Raw genomic sequence first — 17,756 nt, 5'->3', positions numbered from 1 at the left:
TGTATGCGGCGCGCTGTATGCGTCGTTTTTCCTCGCACGAAAGAGCTGTTTTCTTCCAGAGCACGAACGATCGCAAGACTTGTGCAAGAAACGTGAACAAAGTCAACGTTTCCCCCCCAGCCGTAACAGAGGCACAGCTTAAGCGACTCCCGGCCCACTGATTTTGCGGTTGACTCGGGCTGTTTGCGCAGGTGACTGCTCCAGCGTGTTTCGGACCCAGACACAGACGACGCGTTTCTCGTGCGACTCTCCAGTGAGAAGCTCTTTTGCTCACCACGGTCTCGCCTTCTTCATGAACTTTTGCCTTTTCTTTTACGCGGGAGGGCCACAGAGCGGTGGCATTTTGGCACATTTCTGCGCACGTGCTCTCCGGTCGCGTTCGCAGCGGCCAGCGCAAAGAAGACGCAAGACGGTTCGCGTCAACAGCCCGTTCGTTTTGACTGAAGAGCGCATTTCCATCTATTGCTCACCTGCGCAGCAGCAAACGCGAAAACGAGAGAAGGCCTCTTCGCCAGTATCTCCAGTCGCGTTTTCCCTGCGCGGCAGACAAAGCCTCCGCTCTGGGCGGCCGACCATTCTCTCGGGACTCTCTCTCATCATATGAGTTCACCTCCTCTCGCAAGCAGGCTCTCACCCCGCCGTGGTAGCCTTCGTTACGTTGCGTTCTCTCGAGCGCTTCCTTTCTCTTGCTGCTCTGGCCAAGCAGTTGTGTTCGCCCGCAGACAACCTCCGGTGGAAAGTCCTGAACCGATGGCTGCGCTCCAGTGGAGAACGCTAGAAACGAGCAAAGTCACGGAAGGGAAAGCGGGACGCCATGTGGCGTCTTTTCGGTCCGCAGATCTCGCCCCCGTGGCCCATTTGTTCATCCGAGACGGCTGAGCTCCCGCTGGGCGTGCTGGAGGCTCGAGTCCAACGCGCGCGGCTTGTGCCTGTGTGTCGGAATGATGTGATGTGAATAAAGGAGAACGGTTTTTCTCGACGCACTCAAACGACAGTCGAGTCCCTGAAACCCCGTTTCACAGACGACGAGGTGCGCTGCGCTCGCTTTTCTGGCCGGCGCCAGGCACCACCTCGCGAGGACAGAGGACAGAGGACCGAGTGGAGATGTACAGACCGCTCGGCCACCGATTTCCCGAAATTCAAAGCTGGAAAAGAGGAACATCGCCCTTGCCAGGCGCACGCCCTGTACGTCCCCGAGAGTCTCCGGCCGTTTCTGTTTGGCGCTTTGTCTTTCGATCCCTCCCGCACTGTCGCTTCTCTTTCCAGGACCGCGCGTCTTTCCCCAGTGGTCTTTCGGCGCGACTTGGTTCCTTCCTCCGCATCTCTGCTCTCCACGGGACTCGTGGCGTCTCGACAGCGACTGTCCACGTTTGCAGGAAGCCTTCCACGAGGCCTTCTCTCCTGGTCATCCTTTTCTTTTAGGCGCGAACCTGCGCCGGCGCACCCACCCTTCTCTCCAGTCTCTCCGCAAGCGTGGCTCCGGAAGAGTCCACGTAGAAGGTCGGAGGCTGCTGCCAGGGGAGACACTCGCGTGGCGTTTGCGAGGTCAGCGCAGCTAGGCGACACTCCTCTCGAGCGGGGTGGTCCCCAGAAAACAGTGGTTTCCGCGGTTCGGTGCGGACTCCTTCGATTTGCGAGCTGTGGCGGAAAAACAACTCCCAGCCTCCCTCTCACGCTTCATCTGCGTCCAGGATGCATCCCTTTCACGCGGGGGTTCCCTGCGGGCCGCTCCGATCGCGGCCTCTCGTGGTCTTTTCCGCGCACCCTCATTCGCCTGCTCGGGTCTTCGCTTCGCGGGCGGCGGTCTTTGGCCAAGGCGAGATCTGTCGCAGCCTGAACATTCCTCCCACGCGCCAGCAGGCCTTCGACAGAGCGAGTGCGAACCGCGGCGGTCCTTCTGCGTCGGCCGGGAGCGGCGCTGAAGGCGCGAACGGCCGCGAGCAGCGGAAGGGAACTCGCGTGGGATGCTCCGCCTTTTCGACAGTCGGTGGAGACCAGGTGACTTGGCACGCGACTGGGCGTGCGTTCTCGAGTGTTCGCAGCGTTCTGCACGCGCGCGAGCCTTTCCCGCGGACCAGTCGCTTGGGCCTCGAGCCCCGAAAAGGCTGTCTGAAGGCCCTCGGAGAGAGGGAGCAGTTGGACTTGGCGCTGGAGGACGACGCGTCGCTGCAAGAGATTCGCGAGATCTGGATCGCCGACCCGAGCGAACTCGACGCCGCGGTCGCCGATCCTCTCAGAGAGACGCCGCACACGTCCCCAGGGGAGACATTCCTCAACGCCCAGCGTGACGCCCCGCCCTGCGAGCCGTGCGGGGAAGACAGCGCGAGTCCAAACAGAGAGGGACAAGTGACGACCTGCGCTGTCGGAAGCCAAGGGACGGACCGTTCGCCCGGAAGGCGAGAACGGTCCAGCGGTGGCCCAGGGGGGTTGCCGCCAGCGCCGCGTCTCCAAGTGATTGCTCGCGTTCGGCGCCTCGTGGAGGAGGCGCCTGAGCGTCTCTTTTCGCAGGCGTCCTCGGCCGCTCGTTTCAGCGCAGACGCCGCTGCCCGAGACGCTTTCGCCTGCGATCCGTACGACCAGGCGCAGGACGCGTGCTTCGCGTCGGGCAGCGTCGGCGCGTGGCGATGCGAGTGGACGGAGGCGAACGACTGCGTTTGCCAGTTCGCGACGCGCATGACTGCCAAGGAGATTCTCGGGCTCCTCGCCCTGTACACGAAGCTGAAGGCGCTGAAGGTTCCCGCGGGGGCTTCGCCCTCTTCGGCGACGCTTCAGAACCTCACGGAGTCGAAGCGAGCCTTCTACGCGCTCACGCAGGCGCTGCTGCGCAACACGGCCTCGCTCGTGGACGGCGCGGCGCCGGGTCGCATGGCGCTGCCGATTTTGCTCGAGAGTCTGACGTCCACGCAACTCGTGATGCTCCTACGCCACTTGGTGGTCCTCGAGTTTCACCACCAACTGTTGCTACTCCACGTCTTCCACCTGCTTCCGCGGCGTCTCCTCCTCCTCGCCCAGGAGGCGCGAGAACACGACGCTCGCCAGAAAGGCCTGCCGCCGCCCGCCTTTCCAGACCTCAGCCTCGCAGCGCGACAGAGCCCCGGCCGGGACGAGAAGGATCTCGCCAACAAGCAACAAAACCAGATTCGGCAGCTCGCTTCCTTCATTCCGTGGCAGCGTCCGGCCGCCTTCCATGGAAGGCCCGACTCGGCCGATCCTGGGCGACCCCCCACAAACTGCGCACCTCCCGCAAACTGCGCACCCCCCACAAACTGCGCACCCGCCCACAGAAAGGATGCTCTGCACATGGTGGCCTTGACGTTCCTCGGCGGCAGCGTCGCGGAACTCGCCCGCACGTGTCCTTCGCTCTCCTTCTGGAACAACGAAAACACACGGACTCTCGTTGCAATCATCGAACAACTGACCATTCTCAACATACACGAAACTTCTCCCGTCCAACTCACAGTCTTGGTGAGAACAGAGATGCGCAGCCGCCACACCGGAAACACAATCGCTCACACACGCACATACACATACGTTTGTAGTATATGTTGTTCGTGTACCCACACAGAGACACGTTTGACTGTTTTTCCGTCCGTGGCGACGTTGGGTGTTTGTCGAGTGTTCACGTGAACCTGGTTTCATCCACTCGTTCTCGGCTGTGGTTTTGGGTTTCTCCGCTTCCTTTCTCTTCCTTTCCCTGCGTTTGTCTGTTTTTCCGTGCCTTCGGCTGTTCCACTTGTCCCTTTCTCCAGGCTTTCCCCTCGCCTGCTGTGTTTCGTTCCTATTTTTTTCTCACCTTCCCCTCGTCCCCTTTTTGCGCGCGCCTGTGACTCTCAAAACCCTGCGTTGTTGCGCTGCTTCTCAGGCGACGTCTGTGTGCGGTTTGCACACCGCGACGATTCGTTTTCTGAACGTCCTGGCGCAGCGGGCCTCGGATTTCTTGAATGCCTTTTCCTTCGCGCAGCTGACGCTGGTCTCGAATGCTCTCGCGCGCCTCCACTTTGCGCATGGGAGCCTGGTGAAGAAAGTCGACGCGCTGACTGCGAACGCCCCGAAGCGGTCAGACGGCTCTGGATCTTTCGCGCCTCGCGCGGAGCGCAGAGTGCCTGCCGTCCGCGGAAAGATCGTCACAGGCGCGGCGGTGGAAGAGGCTAGTGCCCCGGCTGCTGGCGCCACGTCCTTTGCAGACCTCGTCGCGGAGTGTGACCCGCGAAGCCTCCGCAGTCTCTGGTATCGCATCGCCCTCCGAGCCGCCACAGCGCTGCCCAAGACGGCGTGGCGGCAGCAGGAGTTCCTCGACACGAGTGGAACCTGGATCGACGTCAACGAAATGCTCGCCTTGGAGCAAGCAGCGGCCGCTGAGGCGCGGGCTCCACAAACACCGCGAGGCGGAGGGCCTCAGGGTATAGACGGCCCCACACCAGAGAGAGAGAGAGAGAGCGAGAGAGGGAGGGAGAGCGAGATGCGCGCAGAGGGCTGGGAGGGCGCGTTGGGATTCCCCAAAGGGAGAGGAAGGTTTCTGCCAGCGAGTTGCCTAGACCTCTTCAAAGCTGCGGAAATCAGCTACGACTTGTCAACCAAAGATGATGTCGTCGCCTACTTCGACCCGGCCGTACGCGGCGGGACGTGGAAACGGCTCTTCTTTCCTTCCTTGTCTGGCTCTGCTGCTCACTCGTTGTCTTCTGCTTCTCCGGTTTCGAGTGCAGACGCCTCTGTGCGCACTGAAGATTGTGAACCTTCGAGCGCCTCCGGCGAAGAGACGCTGCAGGCGGAGTTCACTGGAGGGAAGACGCACGGCGCGGCCTCAGGCGCCTCCCGACTTGAGAAGGGACAGGACGGCGAGGGCTTTTCCCTCGCGAGTCTTCCGCCGTCGCCCGCGCCGGCGTGCGGCGAGGAGACAGCTGACGGCCTGCGGCCGTTCGCGCCTCTGCGGAACGAGGAGATTCGGCAGCTGATCAATTTGCTGAATTCGTTTGCGCGCGTTGTCGCCGCTGAGCTCGTCCCCCTCGACGACCGGGATATCTCCGCGGAGCTCTCCGAAACCTTCCCGGCGTGGGCGTCGAGGCAAACGTCCGCTAACGCGCAGAAACCCGCGACTGCGGGCAGCGAGCAGAGCGGGAAGCGCTCAGACGCCCCTCAATCTGAGTCTTCTCCCACAGACTTTAGCCACGATGTCGTGGACTGGGCGAATGTGCGGAAGGTGTGCGCCGCCATGGTGAACGCTGGAGCCGACACCGGAGCCGCGCAAGTCGACAACCCTGTTTTCCTCCTCTTCACCCGAGCCATCACCGAACTGATCGCCCGACAGGAACACATGACCCCGCAAGGCATCACGAGTTTCATGAACGCGTACAGCAAAGTTCGCCTCAAAGGGTGAGAGAGAAGTTTAGGCTGGAAAGAGACGGAACAAAAGCGCGCGGGAGACGAGAAACACGCACGACGAGAGGCGGACAAGTTGGAGCTGACCATAAACAGCCGAAAGGCACCATCCACAACTCACCTGTTGAACCAGCTACAAAAAAAAATGCGCAGCCATCGATGCGTATCTACATCTGTCTATCTCTATCTCTGATATATATATATATATATATATATATATATGTATGTATATGTATGTATATGTATATGTATGTTGTATATGTATATGTATGTATATGTATGTATATGTATGTATATGTATGTATATGTATATGTATGTTGTATATGTATATGTATGTATATGTATGTATATGTATATGTATATGTATATGTATATGTATGTATATGTATATGTATGTATATGTATGTATATGTATGTATATGTATGTATATGTATATGTATGTATATGTATGTATATGTATGTATATGTATGTATATGTATGTATATGTATGTATATGTATGTATATGTATATGTATGTATATGTATATGTATGTATATGTATGTATATGTATATGTATGTATATGTATATGTATGTCTATGTATATGCGTATGTATGTATGTATGTATGTATGTATGTATGTATGTATGTGTATGTACGTATGGACTGCGACCTGGTGTGGGGAAGAGGTGACCGGGAGAGGATGCGCATTTGCTTTTTCCTCGGTGTTTTTTGCTGCGTGTCTTCTCGCAAGGCACGGACGTTTCTTCTTCCAGCTCAAACCGAGGATTCTCAAGTTGTTGCCCGAGTTCGAGTCTCACCAAATCAGCATGGCGCTGAACGCCTTCTCGTGTAAGTCGAGGGCGACACACGCCTGTCGTGTTTGCGGCTCTGAGCGATCCTGAAAGGCCCTAAAAGCGCGAACGTAGCTGTTAAAAGAAGGGAATCGAGGCTCCGCACGTGGAAGCGGAGACAGTGGAGCCTCGCCTCGAACGCCCTGGATCGTCACGCGAGAAACCGGAGAGAGGCGAGAAACTGCACGTCTGTGAGCTGAAACTCGTGCGAGATTCAGTAGACGGCGAGCGCACGCCATCGTGGAAGGCAGCGTCTCTCTCGCGCGGCCTGCGTGCAAGTCCTGCGTCGGATGGCCGCATGCGGGCGCTGTCGGTGATTCGTGGACTTCCTCGTCTCTGGCTCAGACGGCACTCGAAGGCGTTTCCTCGCATCTCAGTCTGCACGCACGAATCACCGCGTGCTTGTCAACTGTTGTCTGATGCTCAGATTTTCGCTTCGATGACAAAGAAGTCGTTCGTGGACTGGTCAACGAATTCATGCATCGCCGCCACCAAGGCGCGTCAAGTAAGGTTTCCGGAAGTCCTGGGGATTAACTCTCGACAAGGAAGAGTTTTAAATGCGTCTGCAAAAGACGTGTTGAAGCGTCGGGATTTGTGGGGGGGCGACGCCGCAGCTTCGCGAGGTTCCCGTCTTTCTAGGAAACGTTCACCTTTTCTCTCCCCGATCTCTCCTTTTGGCACGCAGCGACTTGGCGAGAGTGCCTCTCTGCCGGCGTCTCTCCCTTGTGTCTCTGTCGCGCCGTTCCAGCGACTGTCCCTTTCTCTGTGTTGCCTCGGCATTGCACACTTTCTCACTGCGACATCGAACACAGGGTCGTCTGAACGCCTGCGGGTCGATACGCACAGCTACTGCTGTTTCCACACGTGCAGGGAGAACAAGCACAACGTGCCGAACACACACAGAGGCAATCTACAGGAACAGATACATGCAAACCTCCACCGCATACACGGATATATATATATATATATATATATCCATATATATATGTATATCCATATATATGTATATATATATATTTATGTTGTATGCATCTATGTCTATCTGTATGTATATGGGCATGTGCACGCTGGCCGCGCGCGACTTCGATACAGAGCTCGGTAGACAGTGCGCGGTTCTCTGTTGGTCTGGTGTCGTCGGTCCCTGGCCACGTAGAAAATGCGTGACGGAGCAAAAGACGCGGAACAACGCGTGTTATTATCGAGCGGCAAAAAACAGTCGCTTCTTCACAGACGACCTTCGAGGACCGAGGTTGGCCTTTGCATCGGCTTCCACCTATTTTCTTCGAGTGCATGTGTCCACGTACCTCTTCAGGTATCGCGGTTTCGAGTGTGATCCTTTCCATGGCAGCTCTCGGAATGAGAGAGGAATCAGTGATAAGGTAAAGGAAGGAAGAGGCAAAGAGACAGACTTCTCGCGCTGAGTCTCTTCAGCAAAACAATGACCTCGTAGAATCATCTGTCTCAAAACATGAACATTTACGCATACTTAGATGTGCGGACTCGCCTTCAAAGAGATTTACAGACGTAAAGACATACAGACATGCACATGTGTCTATATATATAGATATATCGAATCTCCCTCGAATGCGTGCGAATGAGTGCATCCGAGCGTCTGAATACGACAGTTGAGCTTTCCTTTCTTTCCTCTTGTTCCATTTTTCTTTGTGCACACACCAGGGCGATGACGCAGGGGAACTGGATCTCGAACTCCTTGTTCTTCAACAGTCTCTCAACTCAAGGTCAGTGGAGACAAGTGAAGTGGTCTAAATAACTCACCCACACAGTGACGCGAGTACTCTGAGTTCAAACACACAAGGACACCTGTATGTCTTTGTGTATTGTCTCTAGCTCTCTGTCTCTCTGTCTCTCTCTGTATGTTATTCGATCTTCCTATAGCTATCTCTTTATCTCTATATCTCTACCTCTGTGTATCTACCTACCCAACCCATCGTTCTCTATTTTTCTATCTTCTCTCCGTCTTTCTCTTTCTCCCGCTCCACATGCCTTGCAATGCATATCACCTCTCGATGCACATCTCTCTAGAGACACTTGGGAACAAAGGAACGAGTCGGGCGAGGAAGGAGAGAGGCCCAAAAATACATCGATGAGGATCGAAGCAGACTGCGAGACATTTGGTGATTCACGCTGGAGCACAAGAAACCAACCGCAGGAGACAAAACTCTCTTGGCCATTCTTTGAGTCGAACATATACGAGGATCCGCGACTTCCGATCCAGGCCGTGAAGCGGTGGCAGTGTTTTGGCGTTTTCTCCGTCGAAGATTGGCCTTGACAAAAGGCCGCAGCAGGAGTGTCTCCCTGTTTTCCGGTCTGTCGCTTGTGTCGCTTTTCCGCCTTTGTGACTCCGTTGATGGCCAGCTCTGCGTCATTCTGTTTCTCTCGCGGCGAGACACTCATGCGATGCATTTGCTTGGCGCGTTTGCGCTTGCGGTGTCAGGTCTCACCACCCTTCTCTTCTCGTTGGTTTGTCAAGACGCGATCTACGAAGCAGCGACAGGCTCGGCAGAGCTGCTGAACAAGATTTTGACTCGACTGCACGAGTCGCCGCTCAAGCGCCACGGAGAAGCGATGCTGACGACGTGCGCGCGCGCGATCTTTCCCTGCTCGTTTTTGACTATTTCGGATCACCTGCGTGCCGTCGAGAACGCTCGCAAGCACCGCCTCACAGGTGTCGACATGAGCTCGTACATTCGCCCCGAGTTCCAGAAAAAATGGATTTCCACTGGGGCCAAGAAAGACGGCGGCCGCGAACTCGCATGGGCGGTTCGCCCGCCGCCTGAGGTCCTCGACACGCCTCCCGCGCAGTGGTCGACAGGACTGAAGTTCTTGGTAAGAACAGAGAAAGAGAAAGAGAAAACGGAGGAAGCGCGAGAGAAAACGGAGGGACAAAAAGGGAGAGAGCGAAGGGAGAAAAAGAGAGGAAGAGGGAGAGAGGAGAGAGAGAAAGAGAGAAAAGAAGAGAGAGAAAGGAGGGAGAAAAAGGAGGGAGAAAAAGAGGAGAGAGAAAGGGGGGAGAGAGAAAGAGAAAGGAGAGAGAGAGAAAGGAAGGAAAAGACGGGAAAAGGAGGGAGAGTGGGAACACGGGGGAGGAAAGAGGAAAGATAAGAGAGCATGGCACGAAACAGAACGTGGTTTGTGTTTGAGTACCGCAAGTGGTTTTGTCGTTTAGGGGAAAGGTTCAGTTGTAGTTTCCGTATGAGTTTGTTTTTGGTTTTGTGTTTTTCGTTTCCAGGCAGATCAATTGTTCTGCAAGAGCCGGACCGACTCGCGCGCGAAGATTGTGCCCTCAGGTGAGAAACCGCGAGTGAGAGAAGAGACGAAAAGGCGAGGGAAATTTCAAAGAAGAGCCAAAAGGCGGAGGCGAACCGACCTGTCTCCCCTTTCTTCTTCGCTTCAGTTCTTCCCTCCTGTTTCCCTCGCTTTGCTTGTCTTGTTGTCTTGCTTTCGCCTTCAAATGTGTTTTTGACTCTCTTTGCTCTCCTCTCATCTTTCTTCTCCCGTCTCTCTTCTCTCGTGCATTTTCCTTTTCCCTTTCTGTCTCCTCTGCCTTCGCCAGGACTGCATTTCCAGGTAGCCGCTGTCGCGCACCTTCTCGGCTACCGGGTCCTCAACGAAATCTCCGTCTGTGAGTCTCTTTCCAAAGTAACACTCTCAGACGCACACATCCGTTTGTGCCACGTGCAAATGCATATAAATATATACATACATATATACTTATATATATATATATATATATATACTTATATATATCACTATATTCGTATATATATGTATATATATGTATCCATATAAACATTTAAATATATATATATATATATATATATACGTAGATGTGTAGATGCTTAGTCTATGTGTATGTCTGTGCATAGATCGCGTGTCTTCTCTCGGTATATGACTATAGGTGAGAGGCCGCTTTAGACTCTTGAACTGTATCTCAAAACCCATTCAGTTAAGTCTCTCTCTCGAGCTCTCGGTTGTCTGAATCTCCATTCTCACTCCCGCGTTTCTGAGGCGCCTGTGACAGCAGCGTTTAGAGGTCCAAGCGGGAAGACATGCACACGCCCTCGGCCGCGGGAGCTCTGCTCTCATTGGTTTCTCGCGTCTTTTCTTTTTTCTGTCAGTTCCGTACTCCATCGATATTGTCGTCTTGCCGGATGCCGGCGTCAGCGACCCTCGCAACGAGCGAGGGGAGAGAACAGACTTCCGGAAACGCGCGGCGCGAGGACACGCCGCTGGTGACGCGCCTCCAGGATTCTACGACATGCAACAGACGGAAGAACTCAATAGACTGGCAACGTGAGAGACCCAAAGCACAAACAGAACACCGTTGAGCGACAAAACAGAGCTTCTCTCTTTTGCTGTCGCGTTCTTGATTTTCTCTTTTGCTGTCGCGTTCTTGCTTTTCAGTCGCTCTCGCTTGCTGCATGTGCTCGGCGGCCTTGACTTTCGAACGCGCACAAACGATTTCGCAGCGCACTGCGCACATTCTCTCACCTAAGACCCCACTGCGTTCGTATAAATATACTTGTGTTGCGTGTCTCTGTTTCTTTTCTTGAGACGCTGAAGCCGTGTGTGTCTCTGTTTCTCTTTTCTTCTCTGCCGCTCCTGTCGCGGTCTCACGACTCTCGCCTGGCCCTTCTCGCTTCGCCGTCGCCGCAGTGTCGTTCTCTCCTTCTCCTCTCCTCTGTCTCTTTGTTCTCTTCTGTCTCTCTCTCTTCTCTCCGGTGTCTCCTTCTCCTCTCATGTGTGTCTCCTTCTCCTCTCGTGTGTGTCTCCTCCTCTCGTGTGTGTCTCCTTCTCCTCCCGTGTGTCTCGCCCCCCCCCTATCTCCACGCGTCTGGGAAACCGCCGTTCCGCGCTCCGCTCTGCTGTTTTTTCTTCGGCCAGCCGAGGCGTTCAAAGCGACGGCACGTTGACGCGCATGAGCAAAGTGATGACTTTCCGCTACGGCGGCTACGGCAAGCAGCCTTAATCTCAAAATACTCGAGCGTTTCCCACTTGCCAAAGACGAAGGGGAAGCCTCTGTCTGCGTTCCACGCTTTGGCGTTCACGCGAGGCGTGTGCTCCGCCTCGAAAGAAAAGCATGCGAAGGACGGTCTCGAGGCGCGCGCCGCGCGAATAAGACGCCGCATTGCGTCCCTTTCTTCGACTGGATCGCGACTTTCGTTCGCGGGGAGCCCAGAAGGAAACCTCTCTCCAGAGTCCACATCTCGATTCCCGTCTCTCTCCAGACTCTTTTCCCTCTCCTCTTTCGCGACGCTTTTTCTTACCTCTGTGTCTCCGAGGCGGCCCAGGTTTCTGCGCTGTCCCTGGCAAAGGGGGGTGCCCTGTCTCTAAGGTCTCCCGCACACACCCAAACCGGGAAACGTCTTCTGATGTGACGATTTCAAACTTCTTGTCTCTTCTCCAGAACCCCAAACCCCTGGCTTCCCTTCCTCTGGCGTTTCCCGATTCACCTCTTCTCGCGTTCCGGTTTCCACGTCCAACCTGCGCAAGACATGCCGCCTCTCCTCTTTCACGCTTTCCTCCAATTGTGTGTCCCGGCTCTGTCGCGGTGTTTCCTTTTTGAAGTTTGACTTCGTCGTTCCGCTGAGACAGAGCCCTCTGCTCTCCTTTCGCCGGGCGTCTCTCGAGCTCTGGCGTCTTTGCCTCGGAATCCCGCTTGCTCCACGTTTCGGCTTTTACCTTCATCTCGCAGTCCAGCGACTTCCGCCGTCTTTCTCTTGGCGCTTCCCGTATCTTCCTCCTCTCTCTGGGGAGTCTTCGGCTCCTGCCTCTCCCCTCTGTTTATCCCTCTCTCCTTCTGGTCTTTCTGATCGTCTGTCGTCTCTCTTGTCGCTGCGGTGCCTCCAGCATCTTTCTTCCTACGAAGCAATCGTCCGTGCCTCGCCATGATCCCGTTCCCTCTCCGCTCTCCGTTGTCAACGACATGGGTTGCTCGTTTGCCGTCTACGAAAAACAGCACTTGGCTGTGTTAGAGACGAAAAACGCCTCTCTATTGTCAAACCTCTCTTCCTTTTGGAAGCTTCCTAGCCACAAACTCGAGTTGTCCCTACGACTCCCTTTAAACATTTCTGCTGTTTGGCACACAAAGAAGAGCGAAGGCGTTTGTCTCTCGAAACACCTTTTTCGAAAGGCAGTCTAAGAAGCAAGAAGGCGCTTGTCGCCTCGCGCCTCGCATGTCACGGAGTGTTGCACTCTCGCTGTTTCTACATTTCACCTAGTGTCGCGAACGCGTCTTCCAGTTCAAAAAACTTTTTTTAGATAGAGGACAGACGCAACCTCCTGGCTCTTCGAGGAGTGTACGTCGAAACGCACGCAGCAGAGAGCGAAATACGAAAAACAGTTTGCGTCCTTGACAGTTCCATCGGGACCAGACAACCGCACCTACAAATACAGAATTATATCTTTATATATCAGTCATATACATGTTCACATATACATACATATATACACATGTGTGTATACACATATATATGTGCATCACGTTTCACGTATCAAAGTGCATGCGTTTGAATAAAAAAGTATTTGCGTGTCGGTTGGCGTCCCCAGGGGATTGTCGATGCAGCTGAATCACGTGGAGGAGAGAAGCCAAGAAAGTCGTTTTGGTTGAGAACTTGAGAGCCTTTTTGGCTGAAAACTTGACAGTCTTCGGACAAAAATGGATTCTTTTCACGCGCCACGAGACATGGACTTCCCAGCCTTCAGCACTTCGTCGACCAGCAGCAACTGCTGCGCCAGAGTCGGAGCGATCGAAAGCATTTGCTTCTTCACCAGGTAGTTATCCCAAATTCCTGAAAAGAAAAAGGACAGAAACCTCGCATATTAATCAGCCACGACCAAGACGACTCCCCAACAACACCCCTATACATGTAACCAGCTTCTTACGCATAATACACATATACATATACACACATAATATATACATATATATACATACATTATATATATATATATATATATATATATATATATACATATATATGTATATATATGTAAATACTTCCATATCTACCCGCCTGCACATAGGCACATACACATAAATACAGATGTCTATAGGTGTATACACATCTGCAATTGTCCCTTAACATATATAAATAATCATACAGGGTGTCTTTGTGTGCATTTCGTCGCTTCTTGGATTTGAACTTCTGTCCCAGGCGTGGAGAAATTCTCTCACCTTCGACAGAGGGCGAGAGAGCCTCGCCAGTGGTAAGGTTGAGACCCAACGGTTGTCTCTTCTTCTCGTATTCGTCGATCAGAGACAAAACGGATTCCTGCGCGTCGATGCCGCTGTTCTCTGCCAGCGTCTTGGGTATGGACAACATCGCCTGCGCAAAGGCTTCGATAGCCAGCTTCTCTTTTCCCGGAACTTCCTTCTTGTAATCCTAAAAAACAAGACCGCCTCTCACAAACAAAACATTCAGAAAGAAGGCGCAAGACCAGCGCACAGGACAGAAACCCCGCGGCGGCAACGTGAAAACGCGGTGCGACACGCAGAAAGATTCGTCAAACAGTCCTCCCATAAAGGAGATGAAACTGCCTGAAAAAAAGACGCGAAAAAACGGAGGTTTAGAACGCGACGAGCTCGATCGGCGCTTCCGACTGCCCGAAAGGCAGACGAGGAGAGCTCACGCCGAAACTGCCTCTCGCTCTTTCCGTTTTGAGAAAGCCTTCCCCGCGCCTTGTCACATGTTCCTTCTCGTATTCCCGCTGTGCAAACTTTCCGTCTCTTGCAGCGAGGTGTACAGACACACCGCTCCGCCCCCCCCCAACCCCCCCCCCCCCCCGCCGCGCGCGCGTTCGTTCGTTTCGCGTTTTCCTGCTTTCTCTGTTCACCAGGGATTTTGCGACTTTTTGTCTCACCTGCAGGGCGGAGAAGGCAGCAATCTCGTACGCCCCGGCACCCGGAACGACGGCGCGATCGTCGAAAACATTCTTCACCGCTCGGAGGCCGTCTCTGAGTGCATCCTTGATCTGAAAAGGGTCAAAATACAAAGGAGTTTGCATAATGAACGGAACTACTGGAAATGAAGAGCGCTTTTGCACGCAGAGAGAATCCGCGTTTCTGTTATCGCACCTGTGCAATGGTGTGATCGTTCGGTCCCTTGATGAGAATGCAGCAGGACTGGGGATTCTTCACTCCATCGACAAATGTGTATTTTTCTTCTCCGAGAGTCTGTTCGTAGACGTGCTCTGCATAGCCGAGGTCGTCTTCCGTCAAATCGTCCACGCTGTTCACTGGATTGCCTCCGCAGCAGAGAGACAGTCTCTCCATGTTGCGTCTTTTCACCTGAAAAAGCAAGAAAATCGGAAGAGAACCCGAGAGGCAGGTGAGACAGGGTTTCTGCGCGTCTCGCAATCGAAAAGAACAGGGCGTGAGCGGAGCAACACGCAGAGAACGCGGGAGAGAAAGAGAAAAGATGCACGATCCTGGAACGAGACAGAGAGGGAGAAGAGAGATGAACAGAGAGCCCGACGAGCCCGCACAACAAATAGGCGAAGGACGCAGGGCAGAAAACTACCAGGAAGAGCGGAACGGCCCTCCACGCAAAGAGAGGCGCGTGAACTGAGGGTGAAAGCGTAAAGAAAAGCTGGACGAACGAGAGAGGCGAGTCCTACCCTGCGAAGCGCGAGGATGCCATCCTTTGCGAAGAGGTCCAGGGAAGGTGGATCGATGCCTTTCTGGTTCAAGACGACGAACGTTCGGCCGTTCTCTGGCGTGCAAACCTACGAAAAGAAAGAAAAAAGGCCAGAGGCACACCCAGGGTACGCCCGCTGGAGACAGCCGCGGCACGATGCGCCGTCAGAAGAGCGTCCAGAGACACGAGCGAGGAAGGAGAAGCGAGAGAAAAGAACTGGAAAAAGACGGGAGAAAGGAGATGGAGCGAAAAGTCTCATCCGTGACAAGAGGTTTACCTTTCGCTTGAGTTCGATGATTTTCTTGACTTTCTCGTCTGTGAATCTTCTCTCGGCCTCAACCATCTTCTCCCGTTCCTCTGCCGAGGAGTAAAAGAATCCCGAGTTCACTTCCGACTTCTCGTACTCGAGAGAGACATTGCATGTGAGAATGTAGCACTTCTTCAGGCTCGTCGGCATGTCCGGGTGTCGAGCGCCGTGATCCATCACCATACCCTGAAAAAGCGAAGACGCACCGAAACGCACGCCTGTGTCTGCCTCTCCTTTTCTCCTCGCATCTCTATTCACAAATGTATATTGTCTGTACACAGGTACACCTGTGTGTGCGCATGCTAGCTGTATATAAATTTCGACAGAAGCAGGGGGAGATATCGAGAAAAGACGAGATGTCTTTGAAAGAGAATGAAGCGCACAGAAAGAAGGCCGCCGATCGACACACATACATTTAATGGGCACATGCAGTTGGGCAAGACACACACGAAAGCAACATCAACCGTTCCGGCACTTGGACACTTTCACATCGAGACGCAAACACGCACACGGATCCATGTACATCTTTACTAAAATAATCCATACGCACACATATATCTATCTACGTACATATACATATACAATCAATATGTATATATATGTATATGTATATATATATATATATACATATATATGCATTATCGAGACTATCGACGTGCCTAGGCGATTTTTCGCCTCGTGGAGAGAGTCGGAAAACCACCAGACAGACTGCACCAAGCATCTCTGGTGCTCGGGAGGCGAGGTATCTGGAGATTTGAAGTCTCGGCGCGTCTCTCACCTTGATGAGTTTCGTCTCGCTCGCGAGGCCGCGGCGCATGTGGAGAATTTCGATCATGAATAGGTCCAGGGGAGACTCGTCAGGCTTCGCGATGAGACAAACAGCGTCCACTACGTCAGGCGTCAGTTTTTCCGCCAAGCCAGCCGTCAGTTTCGTTCGCAGAGAAGTCCGCGCGACGCTGTGCAAGAGTTCCCGGTCGGGCAGCGGCGAGAACGGGACGGGAACTTTCAGCTGCAAGCCCGCATGCACGTCAAAAAAACACCCCGATTTGCACTTTGTGCAAGCGAGAACGAGAGTGCCGCACCGCTGCGCGTCTGGTATGCAGACGAGTCTCCGAGGCTTACTTGGTCGAGAACTTCGAGACACTTGGACCGCGCCTTGTCGAAGCCCTTGCAGAGCAGTCGCGGGTGCACGCCTTCGAAGACGAGTCTGAGAAATGGAGACACCCGGAATTCGAAAACGGTTCAACAGCACTTTTGAGAGAACGCAGCAGTTGTCGAAACAAAGACACCATGCAAAAAGGGTGAAAAAAGGCATCCCTTTCTGCAGTATCTACACACAGAAGTGTGTATATACGTTTGTATGTATACGCATATATACATACGTGTGTAAACTACGTGCCTGTAAGGAACGAGCACAGCCGAGCTTCGACTGCTCGTGTTCTCTCGATGTCATCCGCCATGCATCTCTACAGATGCGATGTGGTTCTCGACGCGAGTGTGTGAAGGTCACAGCGCTCTCTGCGTCTATCTCTGTGCGGAAACACCTTTTACCTTTCGGATTGTCTGAGGATTTCGCCAATGAGAAGGACGCTGCTGGTCGTCCCATCTCCAGTGCTTTCGTCTTGGGCAGTGGCAGCTCTCGCAATCATCGACGCTGTCGGGTGTTGGATCTGCATTTCGTGCAGGAGCACGCATCCGTCCTTCGTTATCTTGATCTGTCCGGCGCCTGCAAAGAAAACGCACAGTTCCACTGTTTCCACAAATCGACAGCGACTCGCGCAGTTCCTCCAGGAAAGGCGTTTCAAACAGATGGGGAGGCTTTAAGAGCCACACACCATCGCCCGCATGACGTGTGCAGGGGACCATTCACCACCGGGTCTAACCGAGAGCGCCTTGTTTCTCGCCGGAAGAACGCGCACATCTCAGCAAAAAAAGCTGACACGCGCTCGAAAGATGACAGCACGCATGCAGGCCACATCGGGGCACATCTCTGTATCGCCTTCCTCGGATATATACACAGCCACATGACAAACGCGCGTCTGGGTTCTCCAGGGATAGATCCAGGCCTGGAGGTCGTGTGGAGAATTCCGCACGCGCCTATTTCTGCATGAGGTGCGTATGGAAACTGGGAAACAACTTCTCACCGCCGACGAGCATCTTGAGAGTGCCATGAGGCCCGAAGTTGGTTTTGACGACTTCCTGCAGACCCTTCGCAGCGTTGCAGTTCGCTGCTAAAGCAGCCGCCGAACGAAGGACGTCCGCCTTGGCGTTGACGATCGACACCATGGTGTACGTACACCGGAGCACACAGGTGGAGAGCAGGTTGACAGCCTACACCGTTTTGTCTCTAGGCAACCCGAGGCAGCTCCCCGGTGGAAACCCCCCGAAGAACGGAGAGCGAAGCACAGACCGAGGGGAGAAAGAAGACACGAAGACGGGACAGAGTCTGGCAGTCGAGAGGACGGGAACTACGCAGACTGGGCGAGGACGCAGAGGCTCAACTGGGAGAAAAGGAAAGAACGCTTGAAAAGAGAGGGGACGAGAGGAGCGACGCGGGGGACCAAAGAGAGGGACGGAA

The 17,756-nt window shown here is 53.9% G+C and overlaps 2 protein-coding genes across 2 annotated transcripts; one reads left to right on the top strand and one right to left on the bottom strand.

Moving 5' to 3' along the window:
- Positions 1-1,692: 1,692 nt before the first annotated feature.
- On the top strand, positions 1,693-11,201 carry NCLIV_011150 (conserved hypothetical protein; the record flags this gene model as incomplete). The annotated part of the gene is made up of 11 exons (XM_003880631.1): positions 1,693-3,465; positions 3,863-5,370; positions 6,112-6,209; positions 6,639-6,716; positions 7,524-7,590; positions 7,889-7,950; positions 8,667-9,058; positions 9,462-9,519; positions 9,786-9,854; positions 10,351-10,525; positions 11,117-11,201. The coding sequence occupies 11 exons, from the start codon at positions 1,693-1,695 to the stop codon at positions 11,199-11,201; spliced, it is 4,365 nt and encodes a 1,454-aa protein (XP_003880680.1).
- A 1,700-nt stretch (positions 11,202-12,901) lies between these two features.
- On the bottom strand, positions 12,902-17,464 carry NCLIV_011140 (gl18351, related; the record flags this gene model as incomplete). The annotated part of the gene is made up of 10 exons (XM_003880630.1): positions 12,902-13,023; positions 13,410-13,617; positions 14,096-14,206; positions 14,310-14,522; positions 14,852-14,959; positions 15,149-15,364; positions 15,957-16,187; positions 16,301-16,385; positions 16,730-16,904; positions 17,323-17,464. The coding sequence occupies 10 exons, from the start codon at positions 17,462-17,464 to the stop codon at positions 12,902-12,904; spliced, it is 1,611 nt and encodes a 536-aa protein (XP_003880679.1).
- Between the last annotated feature and the right edge of the window lie 292 nt (positions 17,465-17,756).

The sequence above is a fragment of the Neospora caninum genome, chromosome IV (assembly GCF_000208865.1).
Source record: "Neospora caninum Liverpool complete genome, chromosome IV".
NCBI classification, from domain to species: domain Eukaryota; phylum Apicomplexa; class Conoidasida; order Eucoccidiorida; family Sarcocystidae; genus Neospora; species Neospora caninum.
The sequence above is the reverse complement of the archived record's forward strand: the minus strand, read 5'-3'. Positions and strand labels throughout refer to the sequence as shown.